Here is a 16629-nt window from a genome sequence, read left to right on the forward strand (position 1 = left end):
TTCCATTTTTATTTTTCGTTATAGCTATTTAAAACACTGCCAAAAACTGTGCGTTGTTATACTATTACATTAAAGGCACAAGGCTCAGAATTTGTATGCAAAGGAGTTTTCATCTTCCCAATGATCACTGTTAATACATTTGCCTTTGTGCAGCAGAAATATGTTCCCAGAAGGGAATAAAAATACACAGTCAGAACTGTATGAGGAAGTCTCACAATCCTGGAAACTGTCACAGCTGACAAAATTGGCTAAGTGACAGAAATTGGAGTTGATAGCAGCCTTCAGTTACCTGAAGCGGGGTTCCAAAGAGGATGGATCTAGGCTGTTCTCAGTGGTAGCAGATGACAGAACAAGGAGTAATGGTCTCAAGTTGCAGTGGCGGAGGTCTAGGTTGGATATTAGAAAACACTATTTCACTAGGAGGGTGGTGAAGCACTGGAATGGGTTACCTAGGGAGATGGTGGAATCTCCATCCTTAGAGGTTTTTAAGGCTCGGCTTGACAAAGCCCTGGCTGGGATGATTTAGTTGGTGTTGGTCCTGCTATGAGCAGGGGATTGGACTAGATGACTTCCTGAGGTCTCTTCCAACCCTAATATTCTATGATTCTAACACTGTACTGCATTTAGGGTTTCAGCTCTGGATGACCAGATAATCAAGTTCTTGAGAAAGTGCTGGGTCTGTCATAGCCCAAAGATGGAATTGCATAAGTTCATAACAAACATATAGCGGTCTGATGGTCTGTTCACACACATTTTTAATCCTGCCTCTCAAGCGACAGCTCAGACACACTTCTGAAATCTTCTATTTTTTTGGCCGGGTGCATGACCCCATGAAAACCAGTGCTTTTTAAGCCTTGGTTTGACTGTACTGCATCCTCAGAAAAAGCCAACAAAGAAAACCTCCCCAACCAACACTATCAGCTTTCAAACCAGCTGGCCAAATTTTGTATGGTCTTGAGCTGATCCCCAGCTGTCCTGACAGCCTCACAAACCTTGCAATATTGCTCATCCCAGAACGAAGTCATATGAACATCATATTTGTCCCTCCAGGCGAAGTACCGCCTGTAGAGGGGTTTGTTTTGGTCAAGGAATTTCAGGTAGATGGCTAACTTCCTAGGACTGGGGAAGTCGTCGATGTGGATGAAGGAGTCGGGTGGGATAAAAAGCTCGTAGTTGGACCTGGGAGGGCCCAGCACGATGGGCACAGCGCTGGATTTGAAGGCATTCCGCCACAGCTTCTCGGTGATGTAGTCGGTGTGCTGGGAGTTTTCAAAGGCCAGGTAGAACTTGTACTGGGAGATGGTCCTGACCATGCTGCCCTCCTCTAACGCCAGTCCTTGTGCCCCATACACGTCGATGGGAACGTACTTCCTCAGCTGATGGTAGTAGCGCACCCTGGCATGCGCCTCGTTCCAGTTGCTGATGACCCAGGCCACCAGCTTGGTCTTGCGGGGCAGACTGAAGCGCGGGGATCCCCGCCTGGCATGGAGGTACCCGTAGGGCACGAAGATGTCTGAGTCCACCCGGTAGGACATGGTCCAGTTGAAGATGCCAGCCAGGTCCCTGAGCCCGGGCGAGTGCGAGGGGGACTCGAAGTTCATCCACACCCACCGCTGGGCCGGGGGGCGCTGCGGGGGCCCGGCGGGCAGCTGGCCCAGGCCGTGGAGGACGAAGTCCCGGTGGTGGAAGATCACAGCCTGCGCTTCCTGGTAGCGGCTGCGGTCGGCGCTGGGCCGGCAGCCGCTGATGTTGAAGCGCCGCTGGCAGTCGGCCATATGGCGGCGGTGGCCGAAGGGCTCCCACCACAGCAGCACGGTCACCTCCGGCGGGGGCCGCGTCCGACTCCGGCCGGGCCCCGCGTCCAGCGGGGGCAGCTCCTGCAGGCAGATGTACAGGGCCAGCACGGTGCAGCTCAGCCCGGCCGCCAGCAGCAGCCGCCGCCGCCGCCGCCCGCGGCGCAGTCCCCGGCCCGGGGGCCCAGCGGGGCCCGGCTCCATCGGGGGCAGCCGCCCGCGCTGCCTCTGCTCTGCCTCTGCTCTGGCCGGCGCAGCTGCTGCTGGGGAGCCGGGGATCGAAGCGACGGAGCGAGCATCCTGCCGCCGCCGCAATTCCTCCAGCCCCCAGGTGCGGAATCCGGGGGAGGCTCCGAGCCCCGCCCCGCCAGCCACGTTGTCCCCTCTCGTGCCGGCCCGGCGTTATCAGCCCCGCCTAGCCGGCCCCGGCCCTTGAATAGCCGAGCAGCCCCGGCCAACAGCCCCGTGCCAGCGCATCAGCCACTCCCAGGGACCCGCCCCACCCCCAGAACCCACCCCCTACCTGGGCACAAACCCCTCTCCAGGGACCTTCACCCCTTTCCGGAGCACCGGTCACTCCCTTACGGACACACCCCTCCCTGTGTAGTTACCGCTCCCTGCAGTGCACGTATCTCTTCTTGCCTCTTCCCTCCTCCCTCGCCTACCCCCCTCCCCGCGCCGGGTTATTTCTCATCCCTTAGCCCCTCCTTGCCTGTAAAGATACCACATCTCTTCCGTTACTTCCGTCCCTCCTCCTTCCCTTGTATGGTTCCCCTAGCAGCCCCACCATCCCTCCCCAAGGTATGTTCCACTCCTAGCTGCTCATCCTTTCTGGGTTGATTTATCTGCGGCAGCATCTTACTGATGTGGCATACCATGGCTGAAGGCGGCATAAAGACAACGAACGTCCTTGTTCACTCTGAATCCTGCAGAGAATAAGGAAACCCACTTCTTCCCTTCCACTGGCTGCATCAGGGGTTGCACTTCAGGAAGGAGACACGCCGCCTACCCCACCCCACCCCACCCCATCCGCCTCCAAGCATAGGCGTGAGGAGAGCGCACAGGGAACAGAATATGAGGACACAGACTGTGAGGACTGTGGGCAGACACAGGGCAGGATGATGAGTGCAGAGGCCACAATAAGCACAGTGAGGAAAGGGCCCAGCGAACACTCAGCGTGAGGGTTGGAGGACTCTTGCTTCTTCATACACTTTCACTTGTTCCTTATACTTCTGAGTAGGCTCTCTCCTTCCAAGGGATTTGGAACAGCCTCCATCCTCCAAATACTTTCCCTCCATCTTCTCCTTCAGATCACTCCTTCAAACACACTTTGTTCCCAGAGCCACAGGCCTTGGCCCATCCAAATCCCCTTCTCACATTGCCTCTATGTCTCCTTGTGTTTGAATCAAATTGTGTATTTTCTGGGTTTGTCTGTAAACCCCGTGGGGCAGGCAGGGACTTCCCTGTTTTAACAAAGTGCCGTGTACAGCTTTGGTGCTTTGTAAATCTGAGAGCTATTTTATGGAAAGGTGAAGTTTCCAAATCTGATACTCTATTTTCATATCCAGTAGATATGTAGGGCCAAGTTCATCTCTCATGTAAATCTACCCACAATCCACGGTGACCCATAATTTAAATGAGAAGCTAGATTTTATTATAAATGATAATAGTAAATAATTTGATAACAGTAGCCTCTAGATGCCAGCCAGATCAGGGCCCCATATGTGTTAGGCACGGTGCAAATATAGAAAATGACAGTTCCTGCCGCAAAGAGCTTAGGAGGATTTATGTCAGGATTATGTTGATCCAGAAAAAGGAAGAAGAGCTTATGTGTGGAGGTGTTCAAAGATTAGTTGGCATCCTAGAGAGCCTTCCAATTCCCTGTTCACAGCACTTACAAAAATCTAAGCAACAGTAGCCCTGATATTCACTGTATATTTAGAATAGTCTATCTGTGCTGGGTCCTTATTTGCAAAGATTTACACATTCCATATCATATATTCCTAATGTAAAAACAACACACATCTCACCAGATAAATACAAGATCATGTTTATTTTGCTAAATTTGTCACTACTGTGGAAATGGCTGGGGGTTAGTATTTTTGAAGTCTGATGCTTTAGATAGTTATTTCCTTCAGTTGTTGGTATCCAGGTTTTGCTAGTAACTGGAACATGTTAAAAGCAATGTCGGTCCCAATCCTGCAGTGAGTTTTACATTCAATCAATAAGGCTTTGGGCAGGCTCACTGGAGGATCAGCAGAATAGTTATAAATACTCAGCACAGTTCTCTTATCCAAAGTAAATAACACTTTACCCTTATTCTAATGCAATTGCCCTTCAGCCAGGTAGTTAATGGCAGCAAAAAGGGATGGGTTCAATACATCTAGGGCCCCACTTGAGAAATTGGCTTAAGTTCCCACCCAGAAATCTGGGAAAACCAGACTCCCTCCTTGGGTTACCCACTGGCAAGTACTCCAAAACTGTGTACAAACAAGAAAATCTTTATTATGGGAAAAGGAACATAGTCATAAACTTGGGAAAACCCAGAATATGTATGTGAATAAAGAGTAAAATATCTCATCCCTGGCCTTCCAGTAACTTTGCCTATATTCTAACTCCTTTCCCATCAACCGGTGAGAATGTTGGCTGGGTGGTGATCTCTTGACCGCATCACCTCATCCATCCACCAAACCCTGCTCACAGTTTGGACCACATAGGTAACCAGCACCATGAACGGTACGTACAAGTCAGTGCAGAGCATTGAGCACATGTATTATGTGTTCACTTTGGCCTAACTGTCTTAAAGAGAGGATGACCATCTTCTGCTCTAACAGAAGAGTCCAACTGATATAAAAGGGCCACTTTATTGCTACTGATTCTTTAGTTGAGCCATTTTTGCTTGATAATTAATGAAAACCTGGCCCCATTGAAGTGAGAAAATGCCATTGATGTCAATGGGGATAGGATGTTGTACATTATATTTATCATAATGGCTATGATCATAATTCTTATGACTTTCAGTAGTATAATTTCTAGCAGTGATGTCAGATGCTATGAAAAGTTCAGCTACATAATTTTTTGTTCATGTGGGTGGCTCTACTTGGCACATCAAGTTTTTATTTTTGTAGCTTGCAGAGGTAGTTCTATGTTAAGTATATTATGATTTGATTATACAAAGCCCAATCCTACACATAGTGAACTCAGTCAGTATTTTGTCATTGCTTTAGAATGTATAAAGTACTTTGGGACCCCACAAAGTGTAAGTTGCTATATATTAAATATTAAGAAATATGAAAATAAATATAATGTAAATTCCAACTCTTCTGTCTGTGTTCCATTGATATAGGATATTGTTTCTCTCACTGATTGTGCAAGGCTTCCCCTTTTCATAGCCTTATCTGTTTTAAAGGTAAAACAAATGGTTTGTTTTCTCTTTGGGGATTAGTAGTAACATTTGGCTAATTACTTCTGATTTTTTGCAGTCTCACATTGAGTCTTCAGTAACAAATCTGAAATCTCACCTAAAAAGCCAAATAAACAGGTAGGAAAAACAGCTGCAACACACTTTGAGCCTGATTCTGTCCTTACATTGCTGTAAAGCAAGTGCAACGCTATCCAAATGTGTGGAGTTATTCTGGTTTAAACAAGGTCAAAATCAGGCCTCTTGTATTCATACACCAATGAAAGCTCTATTATCTTCTATACAGGAGCAAGCTATTATAAATATCTATATCAAGTTGTTACGGTAGCTAAAGATTTGAAAATATAACATGGATATCACCTTATTATTTGTCTTCCTAATTATGGCAAATAAAAATAAGACCAATCTGAAGTAGAAGATGGGATCTTAAATTGTGTTTTAGTGTTATTGCAGTGTAGTAAAAGCACTTCCACAGTTATGTCCTGCTATTACAAAGACTTACACGTGCCTAGCTTTACATATTGTACATAGTCCATTAGAAATTATATTTCTAATAACAAAGTGAGTACATGTGTAGCATTACTTGGATCCTGGCACATATCAAGATAACAGGGAAATAAATCACTGAAAAAGTAGCTAAAAATGCTGTATGAAATGGAAGAATTGACACAGAAATACCCTTGAGTAAATGGGAATTCAAAAGCTTAGTACAGAAAAAATTAAAAGAGGAATTTCAAGAAAATTAATAAAAAAAAGAGGGAAAATATTTTTTGAATTGAGGATAAAGATATATTTCAGGGCCTGGTTAGGAAAAATGAAGTGCTTTTTTTTTAGAATACTAACTGGCCATTGTGGCTTAAACAAAAACCTTTTGAAATAAATAGACACAAAGATGGACTATGTGTGCACTCATTGTAAGGTGGAAGAAACAGTTGATCACCTTTTATGGGTATGTAAAGGCTTTGATGAATGGGGTAGTATTAGTGGTTGTTGCATTCCCTGAAGGACACAGGGTAGACTGAGAAAATATAAATTGCTAAGGATTTAGGAATTATAGCTGATGGTGGCTATTGACTATTCAGCCAAATCTGCTTCCCCATTAAAAAAAGAAAAAGAAAGAAAAGTTGTCTGAGCAACTGATTGCTACTGCCGCAGCATCAGATCCTGCTCCTTCTCCAGCACCAGACCTTGTTCGTGCCTGCTGTACCAACCCCTGTTCCTTAGTTCCTGCTCCACTCTTGACTCGCTTCTGGATCCTGCATCACCCTCTCTTTGCTCCCAGTTCCTACCATGCTCCTGCTCCGTACTTATCCTTGCCTAGCCTCCCATTCCCGCCCTTATGCCTCACTTCAGACCATAAGTTACCAGTCTTGGATCTGACCCCCAGCTTGGACTTCTGACTCCAACTCTGGCTTGACCTTTGGCTCTGGCATTTGGTATCTGACCCCAGCTCTGACTCTCAGCTTCGATTCCTGACTCTGGCTCAACCCCTGGCTCTGGTGATCAGCAATTGACTCTGGTGCTTCCTTCAACTCCATTCCCTGACCTGGATGTGTGATTCACGCACTAAACTGCCTATGTCTCAGACCCTAACAACTGCTACCTCTTCCACAAACACCAGAAATTTGAGAGACAGCATAATAATCTCTTTTAAGCACAGTTAATAATTATCATAATAATTAATAATAGTACATTGCAATTTTAAAGTGCCTTGCCTTTGACAGTCTAACAACATGTTGTAAATGTGGATTAGTTAAGCCTGGGAGGTAGGCATTATAATTCCCACTTTACAGGTGGGGAAACTGAAGCTCAAGAAAATTGAGCGACTTGCCATAGAAAGAATCAATCTCATTGCTAGGGTTATAAGTCAGGAGTTTTTGTCTCTCACTCCTGTGCTCACACCACTTTTTTTTTTTTTAATTCTTCACTTCCTTTATAAAGAAGGAGTACAAAATTTGGACAAATTTCTGCATGTGAGCTCCCCTATACCTGATCCTCTCCTGGTATAAGGGATTTTATTCCAGCAGTGTCACTTGGGCCTGCTTCCCTGCTGCTTGAGTAGGAGGAATGAGGTTATTTTACCTCTGTATCTGGCACTGGTGCCACTGCTGCTGGAACACTGTGTCCATTTCTGGTGCCCACAGTTCAAGCAGGCTGTTGATAAATTAGAGAGGGTTCAGAGAAGATCCACAAGGATGACTAAAGGATTAGAAAACATACCTTATAGTAACAGACTCAACAAGCTCAATCTATTTAGCTTAACCAAGAGAAGGTTAAGGGGTGAGTTTATTACAGTCTAGAAGTACCTCCATGGGGAACAAATATTTGATAATGGGCTTTTCAATCTAGCAGACAAAGCTATAACACGAGCCAATGGCTGGAAGCTGAAACTAGACAAATTCTGACTTGAAATAAGGTGCACATTTTTAACAGTGAGGGTAATTACCCACTGGAACAATTTACCAAGGGCTATGGTGGATTCTCTATCACTGGCAACTTTTAAATCAAGATTGGATATTTTTGTGAAAGCTATGCTGTAGTTCCAACAGGCACTAAGTCAAGGATGTCGTATGGCCCGAGTAACACAGGAGATCAGACTCAGACTCTAAAAGCTGTAACCAGCTCCCTGCACTACCCCTCCCCCGCCACCTGAGCGGAGCTCAGACAGGGTGAGGAATCTGCCTCTCAGGGTATGTCTACACTGCAATTAAAAACCCGCCTCTGGCCGGTGCCAGTTGACTTGGGCTTGTAGGACTCCAACTAAAGGGCTGTTTAATTGCAGTGAAGAGCTTGAATTCGGGCTCCAGCTGGGGCTCGAGGACCCTGCGAGTGCGGGCAGGTGTGCAGAGCGCGGGCTGCAGCCCAAGTCGAATGTCTACAGTGCAATTAACAGCCCCGTAGCCCAAGCTCCGCAAGCCTGAGTCAGCTGGCACAGGCCAGCCCTGGGTTTCTAATTGCAGTGTAGACATACCCTTAATTTCTCTGGGTGGGGAGACTGGAAACTGCAACGCTTTCCTTAGCCATGGTTCTTCTACACAAACATAGCGTCTTATCTGGCAGTCCTGCTCTCTCTTTACTTGGGCAAAACTCCCATTGATGTCAATGGCAAATATGCCCTAATAAGAACTGAGTAATATTGAAAAGCAAAACATGTTTGCTTGTTTTGTATTCCAAATGTTTGCAGTTTCTAACAGCAGCAAATGTTTTTGCCCGAGAGCTGTCCAGCTGGCCTCTTCACCCTCTCTGACTCACTGTCTTCTTTAGCACTTGACGTTTATTTAGGTCTGAATTCTTTCTAAATTCATCGACTGTCTCAAAACTCCAGTTTAAAAAGGCACCAGAAGATGGTGATGTATTTCTAGTCCCAAACTATTGAGCCAGATACTGTAGTGCAATGGGAGACCTTACAGAGTTTGTTTTAAAAACAGAAATGATTATTTTCACAGAATGGCAGGATACCATTTTCCTGCATATAAATATTTCTGGGTCAGATTTTCAAATCCTTTCTCCACAAATAGTATTCAAGGGAGTGTTTGCAGAGTATGGCATTACTCAGTGTGAAAAAGTGGGTCAAATCCAGCACAAAATGAATTATATGCTATTTTCTGGTGTAATGTTTAAACACATATGTAATTTGATTACATACAGTGTATTATTTGGACAATGTAATCTATTTGGTTGAAGGATTAAACAATTCTGAAAAGTAACTGTGGATAAAAGATTAAATCCATGGTCTTTATATGCAGCAAAGGGGGTGTCAATGTGCACCGGTATTCTAGTAGGCAATAGCCCCATGTGCAGGACCGGCTCTAGGCACCAGCAAACCAAGCACGTGCTTGGGGCAGCACAATTCCAGGGGCGGCATTCTGGGAGGCTTTTTTTTTTTTTCTTTTCAGCAGTTGCACTCTCGGAGGGTTTTTGTTGTTGCTTGGGGCAAAAAACCTAGAGCCGGCCCTGCCCATGTGCTTCTGAGTAGCATAGCCACCAACTTTCCCCAGTGCCAGTGGGTGCTTGGGCCCCCCCACCCTTGCCCCGCCCCAATTCCAACCCCTTCCCCAAAGTCCCTACCCCAACTCTGTCCCCTCCCTGTCCCTATTGGACCCTTTCCCCAAATCCCTGTCCCGGCCCCACCTCTTCCCCGAGTGCGTCGCGTTCCCCCTCCCTCCCAGCGCTTGCCGCATGAAACAGCTGTTTCGCGGCACAAGGGCTGGGAGCTAGGGGGAGAAAGTGGGCACAAGGTGCACTCAGGGGAGGAGGCGGAGGCAGAGCGGAGGCGGAGGTGAGCTGGGCAGGGGAGCTGCCAGTGGGTGCAGAGCACCCACCAATTTTTCCCTGTGGGTGCTCCAGCCCCGGAGCACCCATGGAGTCAGCGACTATGCTGAGTAGGATAGAATTAATCTATGCAGAGGGCTGGATAAAGTTAATATTGCCAGGTCAGAGTGCAGAAATGCACAGATGTGTTGACCACACCCTGAACTGCAAACCCTGTCCCAGAATGCCTCTGTGCTTTCTGTTGCAGAAGATGTCCTCAATGGCCACTCCATGTGTTAAGGTCAGAGCCAAAACTGGAGCAAAAAACTTTCATTTCAAGATTCCAAACTGCTCTCAGGTTTTGTGACACACACATAGAGGCACCAGACAGCCACAGTATGACTCTGTGGATGTCTGTTAGTTCTTTTATGATACAGTATCCCATCTTGAATCTTTGTTTGGAAGCAGTTCTCGGAACACTTGGCTATGAGACTTGGGTTTATAAATCCAGAGACAAAGAATAATTCTGCACAACCAAGATTTCTCCCCTACTCTAAGGTCCCATATGTGGGTTAGGGTGAAGCCTTGTGGATAAGGGTGAAGCTGTGGATGTGGTATACCTAGACTTTAGTAAGGCATTTGATACAGTCTCGCATGACATTCTTATCGATAAACTAGGCAAATACAATTTAGATGGGGCTAGTATAAGGTGGGTGCATAACTGGCTGGATAACCGTACTCAGAGAGTTGTTATTAATGGTTCCCAATCCTGCTGGAAAGGCATAACGAGTGGGGTACCGCAGGGGTCTGTTTTGGGACCGGCGCTGTTCAATATCTTCATCAACGACTTAGATATTGGCATAGAAAGTACGCTTATTAAGTTTGCGGATGATACCAAACTGGGAGGGATTGCAACTGCTTTGTAGGACAGGGTCATAATTCAAAATGATCTGGACAAATTGGAGAAATGGGCTGAGGTAAACAGGATGAAGTTTAACAAAGACAAATGCAAAGTGCTCCACCTAGGAAGAAAAAATCAGTTTCACACATACAGAATGGGAAGAGACTGTCTAGGAAGGAGTACGGCAGAAAGGGATCTAGGAGTTATAGTGAACCACAAGCTAAATATGAGTCAACAGTGTGATGCTGTTGCAAAAAAAGCAAACATGATTCTGGGATGTATTAACAGGTGTGTTGTGAGCAAGACACGAGAAGTCATTCTTCCGCTCTACTCTGCTCTGGTTAGGCCTCAGCTGGAGTATTGTGTCCAGTTCTGGGCACCGCATTTTAAAAAAGATGTGGAGAAATTGGAGCGGGTCCAGAGAAGAGCAACAAGAATGATTAAAGGTCTTGAGAACATGACCTATGAAGGAAGGCTGAAAGAATTGGGTTTGTTTAGTTTGGAAAAGAGAAGACTGAGAGGGGACATGATAGCAGTTTTCAGGTATTTAAAAGGGTGTCATAAGGAGGAGGGAGAAAACTTGTTCACCTTAGCCTCTAAGGATAAAACCAGAAGCAATGGGTTTAAACTGCAGCAAGGGAGGTCTAGGTTGGACATTAGGAAAAAGTTCCTAACTGTCAGAGTGGTTAAACACTGGAATAAATTGCCTAGGGAGGTTGTGGAATCTCCATCTCTGGAGATATTTAAGAGTAGGTTAGATAAATATCTATCAGGGATGGTCTAGACAGTATTTGGTCCTGCCATGTGGGCAGGGGACTGGACTCGATGACCTCTCGAGGTCCCTTCCAGTCCTAGAATCTATGAATCTATGAATCTATGTGATGAAGCTATTAACTAAGGAAAAATTTTTAAAAGACTAAGACCTGCGATTCTGCAACTGGTTCCACTCAGATGGATCCTTGCACTGGCACAACTGAAATCAGTGAGTTTCCGTACAAGTGCAAGGATCCACCCTTACAGAACTGCAGGATGGGGAGCTGCAAGTATTATATTAAACTTACTCATAGACTACCCCAACTGCTAAAACCAGACTATGCATACCTCTACTTCTACTCATGATAAGATGCAGGAGGAAATACTTGGAGGAAAAACAAAAAGACAATGACTTTTATGCCTTTAGTTATATAATTCAACATTCTTAATCAGCAACAACCATTTCATAGGGAGGTGTTTCCCTTATTATTTTGTCTTTGATTTCTTGATATGTTGATTTTGGATCTCTTTTGTGTTAGTAGTTAAAATATATTGCATGACTTTGAAAGACAAAAGTCAATATACGAGCATTTGTAAATCTTATCAACACTTACAAAAAATAAGAAGGATTCTTTGGGTTTTTTAATGGTAGAAATGTTTAGTTTGGAAATGGAGGGAGAGATACAGGAGAGCTATATAACAGAGAAGGCCAGTTGGACAATCCTTTTATCCCTGTCCCAGAATAAAAGATCAAATCAACAGCTGATAAAATTAAAAGACAAACACAATCAATGCAGATAAAGGCAAATATTTTTGTGTGCAAGTACTTTGAACTCACAGTTATGGAATATTATTGAAGCAAACTGTTTAATATCAGAGGGGTAGCCGTGTTAGTCTGAATCTGTAAAAAGCAACAGAGGGTCCTGTGGCACCTTTGAGACTAACAGAAGTATTGGGAGCATAAGCTTTTGTGGGTAAGAACCTCACTTCTTCAGATGCAAGTAATGGAAATATATACCTGCCTCTAGAGATTTCCATTACTTGCATCTGAAGAAGTGAGGTTCTGACCCACGAAAGCTTATGCTCCCAGTACTTCTGTTAGTCTCAAAGGTGCCACAGGACCCTCTGTTGCTTTTTACAAACTGTTTAATAAGATCCAAATGAATGATTAGACACATGAATAAGCATAGTGCCTGTGTGTATATTAGCCTTGATAACAGTTCAAGAGAAATCAATCCTCAAGCTTCTAGGGAAAAAATGTTCAGTGGATAGGCTCAAGAAGAAATGTGCTCCATGGTTGTACAGTTGTGCAGGTGCAGTCTGAGGCTTTTCATCCTCCTCTGAAACTCCTGGTACAAACTACTTTCACAGCTAGGACACCAGACTAGATGGACAAAACTAGACAGAGGGTGAAAGGAAATTGCTGTGCTCCTTGTAGTCAATTTTACACCATCTTCATTGCAGCAAGGTGAGACTTAGGCTTCATAGGATATGTCTACACTGCAATAAAAGACCCGTGGCACGGCTGACTTGGGCTTGAATGGCTCAGTCTGCAGGGCTGTAAAACTGCAGTGTAGACATTCAGGCTCAGGCTGGAGCCTGGGAGCGGGGAGCGTCTCAGAGCCTGGGCTCCACCGTGAGCCCAAATGCCTACACTGTAGTTTTATAGCCCCACAACCTGAGTCAGCTGACCTGGGCTCTGAGACTCAGTGCCACAGGTTTTTTATTGCAGTGTAGGCAATCATAATGCCTAAAGCGACTCCCAGGTCAGGTAGACAGATGTGCTAGCCGTGCTTCAGCTAGCATGCTAAAAATAGCAGTGTGGATGTTGTGGCATGGGTGACTGCATGGGCTAGCTTCCTGAATGCAAGCCTGGCAGCTCCCCTGGGTCCATACTCAGGTGGTGAACTCATGCCACCACCCATGCTGCAATGTCCACACTGCTATTTTTAGGATGCTAGCTCAAGCAGAGCTAGTGTGTGTCTCTCTGTCTGGGCTATGAAGCTTTCTCCCAGCTTCAGTGTAAATGCACCCTTAGACTTAGGGTGACCATATTTCCCAAAGGGAAAATGGGACACCGCATGGGACTAGCCTGAGGGCCTCCTTCCTCTCCCTGCACCCCCCCCCCCCCCCCCCCCCCCCCCCCCCCCTCCCAGCCACCCGCCCCCCCCCTGCCCCCCCCTCCCCACATGGGGCTGGCCTGATCTGCTTACCTGAGCCCTGTCAGCCCCTCGCCTGAGCCCTGCCTCCCCCCCTGCACGGGGCTGGCATCGCTGCTCACCCTCCTCTGCTCTCCACTTTGACAAAATGGGCATTTGTCCCATTTGTGCTTTCCAACGTGGTCAGTTTGGAAGAGCAAACGGAACAAATGCCCACTTCTGCCAGAAAAGTCGGGACGGCCGCGACAGGGCTTAAAAAAGGGCCTGTCCCGGCCAAAACGATGTATGGTCACCCTACTTAGGCTTCATAGTGCCTAAGTCACTTTTGAAAATGGAATATGATTGAGGCCCTGTGAAGCTAATCTCATTACAAGTAACTAAAAGTAACTCCTACATGCTTCAATCATTTTTGAAAATGGAACTTGGGCTCCTAAGTTACTTAGGGTGCATTACACTGCAATAAAAGACCCGCGGCATGGCTGCAGCTGGCCTGGGCCAGCTGACGGGGGTTTGGGCTGCAGGATTATAAAATTACATGGTCGATGTTTGGGCTTGAGCTGGCGCCTGGGTTCTGGCTATGTGTACACTGCGACAAAAGACCTGCAGCATGGCCACGGGGTCAGCTGACTCAGGCTCCCAGGGCTCAGCTGTGGGGCTATACAGTTGCAGTGTAGACGTTCTGTCTCTGGTTGGAGCCTGAGCTTTGAGCCCCCACGAGGGGAAAGGGTGTCAGAATCTGGGCTCCAGCCCGAGCCCAAATGTCTACACTACAATTTTGTAGCCCCAGAGCCCAAGCCTAAGTCAGCTCCCTGGGCTCTGAGACTCAGTGCCAAAGGTTTCTTATTGCGAAGTAGACGTATCCTTTCACTGCAATGTCAACCCAGAGTTAGTGAGCCTCGAGTATGTGGACCCTGCTCGCTCCCGGTAACCAGAACCAGCAACATGGAGGAGTCATAATTTTAAGACAGCTTTCAGAGTGGTAGCCGTGTTAGTCTGTATCAGCAAAAACAACAAGGAATCCTTGTGGCACCTTAGAGAGTAACAAATTTATTAGGGCATAAGCTTTCGTGGGCTAGAACCCACTTCATCAGATGCATGGAGTGGAAAATACAGTAGCAGGTATAAATACACAAAAAGATGGGAGTTGCCTTACCAAGTGGGAGGTCAGTCTAACGAGACAATTCAATTAACAGTAGGATACCAAGGGAGGAAGAATCACTTTTGTAGTGGTAATGAGAGTGGCCCATTTCAAACAGTTGACAAGAAGGTGTGAATAACAGTAGGGGGAAATTAGGTTTTGTAATGACCAACCACTCCCAGCCTTTACTCAGGCCTAATTTGATGGTGTCCAGTTTGCAAATTAATTCCAGTTCTGCAGTTTCACATTGGAGTCTGTTTTTGAAGTTTTTTTGTTGAAGAATTGCCACTTTTAGGTCTGTTATTGAGTGACCAGGGAGATTGAAGTGTTCTCCTACTGTCAGATTTGTGTCCATTTATTCTTTTGTGTAGAGACTGTCTGGTTTGGCCAATGTACATGGCAGAGGGGCATTGCTGGCACATGATGACATTTATCACATTGGTAGATGTGCAGGTGAACAAGCCCCTGATGGTGTGGCTGATGTAGTTAGGTCCTATGATGGTGTCCCTTGAATAGATATGTGGACAGCGTTGGCACCAGGGTTTATTGCAGGGTTTGGTTCCTGGGTTGATGTTTTCATTATGTGGTGTATAGTTGCTGGTGAGTATTTGCTTCACATTGGGGTGCTGTTTGTAAGCGAGGACTGGCCTGTCTCTCAAGGTCTGTGAGAGTGAGGGATCATCCTTCAGGATAGGTTGTAGATCCTTGATGATGCGCTGGAGAGGTTTTAGTTGGGGGCTGTAGGTGATGGCTAGTGGGGTTCTATTACTTTCTTTGTTGGGCCTATCTTGTAGTAGGTGACTTCTGGGTATCCTTCTGGCTCTGTCAATCTGTTTCTTCACTTCACCAGTTGTTGTAGCTTTTGTAGTTTTAAGAACACTTGATAGAGATCCTGTAGATATTTGTCTCTGTCTGAGGGATTGGAGCAAATGGAGTTGTATCTTAGAGCTTGGCTGTAGACAATGGATCGTGTGATGTGGTCTGGATGAAAGCTGGAGGCATATAGGTAAGTAAAACGGTCAGCAAGTTTCCGGTATAGGGTGGTGTTTATGTGACCATTGTTTATTAGCCCCGTAGTGTCTAGGGCTTGGTCTACACTACCCCCCTAATTCGAACTAAGGTACGCAACTTCAGCTACGTGAATAACGTAGCTGAAGTTCGAAGTACCTTAGTTCGAATTAGTTCGAACTTACCTTGGTCCACACGCGGCAGGCAGGCTCCCCCGTCGACTCCGCGGTACTCCTCTCGGCGAGCTGGAGTACCGCAGTCGACGGCGAGCACTTACGGGTTCGACTTATCACGTCCAGACTAGACGCGATAAGTCGAACCCAGAAGTTCGATTTCCAGCCGTCGAACTACCGGGTAAGTGTAGCCAAGGCCTAGGAAGTGGACCTCTTGTGTGGACGGTCCAGGTTGAGGTTGATGGTGGGGTGGAAATTGTTGAAATCCTGGTGGAATTCCTCAATGGCCTCCTTCCCGTGGGTTCAGATGATGAAGATGTCATCAATATAGTGCAAGTAGAGTAGGGGCATTAGGGGACAAGAGCTGAGGAAGCGTTGTTCTAAGTCAGCCATAAAAAAGTTGGCATACTGTGGGGCCATGCGGGTACCCATAGCAGTCCTGCTGACTTCAAGCTATAAATTGTCCCCAAATCTGAAATAGTTGTGGGTGAGGACAAAGTCACAAAGTTCAGCCACCAGGCCTGAAAACAGGCCTAGCATCCATGAGATGCTGGTGGACATTCCAGCAGTGATTTCTGCCCTACCAAATGTGCCTGAGAGAGGTGGAGGTGGAATAGGACAATACAGACATGAAAGAATGGAATTGGCCGATGCTGCTTGTGACAGACAATGGCAAATTAGAATTTACATTTTAGTTTGCTTATTTGTTTAAAAATTGCAGACCTCCTTAGCCTTTTTGGGGTGGGAAGAGACAGGGTGTACTACATGAGCCTCTTCTGTACTTTCGGGCATTCCACATTCTTGAGGACATCACAATCCTAGAGGTTCCAGAATGGTAAAGGGAGATTTTATTCCAAGCTGCCGGTGGCAAGCCAGATGTGTATGCCACAGAGGTTTTCAAATTCATGGTGACAGAGCAACCCATCTGCGAATGGAGTGGGCTGGTGACTTACAGAGGAGGGCCTAAGAAATATGCTCTGCCCTGAAATTTGACTACCTATCTGGAGTTCCTACTATGGGAAAAGTTTGTGG

General features: G+C 46.2%; 1 protein-coding gene across 1 annotated transcript; it reads right to left on the reverse strand.

The window, feature by feature from the left end:
- Window positions 1-497: 497 nt before the first annotated feature.
- FUT4 (fucosyltransferase 4) lies at window positions 498-2197 on the reverse strand. Its single transcript, XM_034758932.1, has one exon. The coding sequence runs from the start codon at window positions 1995-1997 to the stop codon at window positions 918-920; it is 1080 nt and encodes a 359-aa protein (XP_034614823.1). The 5' UTR covers window positions 1998-2197; the 3' UTR covers window positions 498-917.
- Between the last annotated feature and the right edge of the window lie 14432 nt (window positions 2198-16629).

Source organism: Trachemys scripta, chromosome 1 (assembly GCF_013100865.1).
Source record: "Trachemys scripta elegans isolate TJP31775 chromosome 1, CAS_Tse_1.0, whole genome shotgun sequence".
Classification (NCBI taxonomy): Eukaryota; Metazoa; Chordata; order Testudines; family Emydidae; genus Trachemys; species Trachemys scripta.

Coding starts and splice junctions, on each gene's coding strand:
- FUT4 (XM_034758932.1), bottom strand. CDS start 1,997: ATGGAGCCGGGCCCCGCTGGGCCCCCGGGCCGGGGACTGCGCCGCGGG.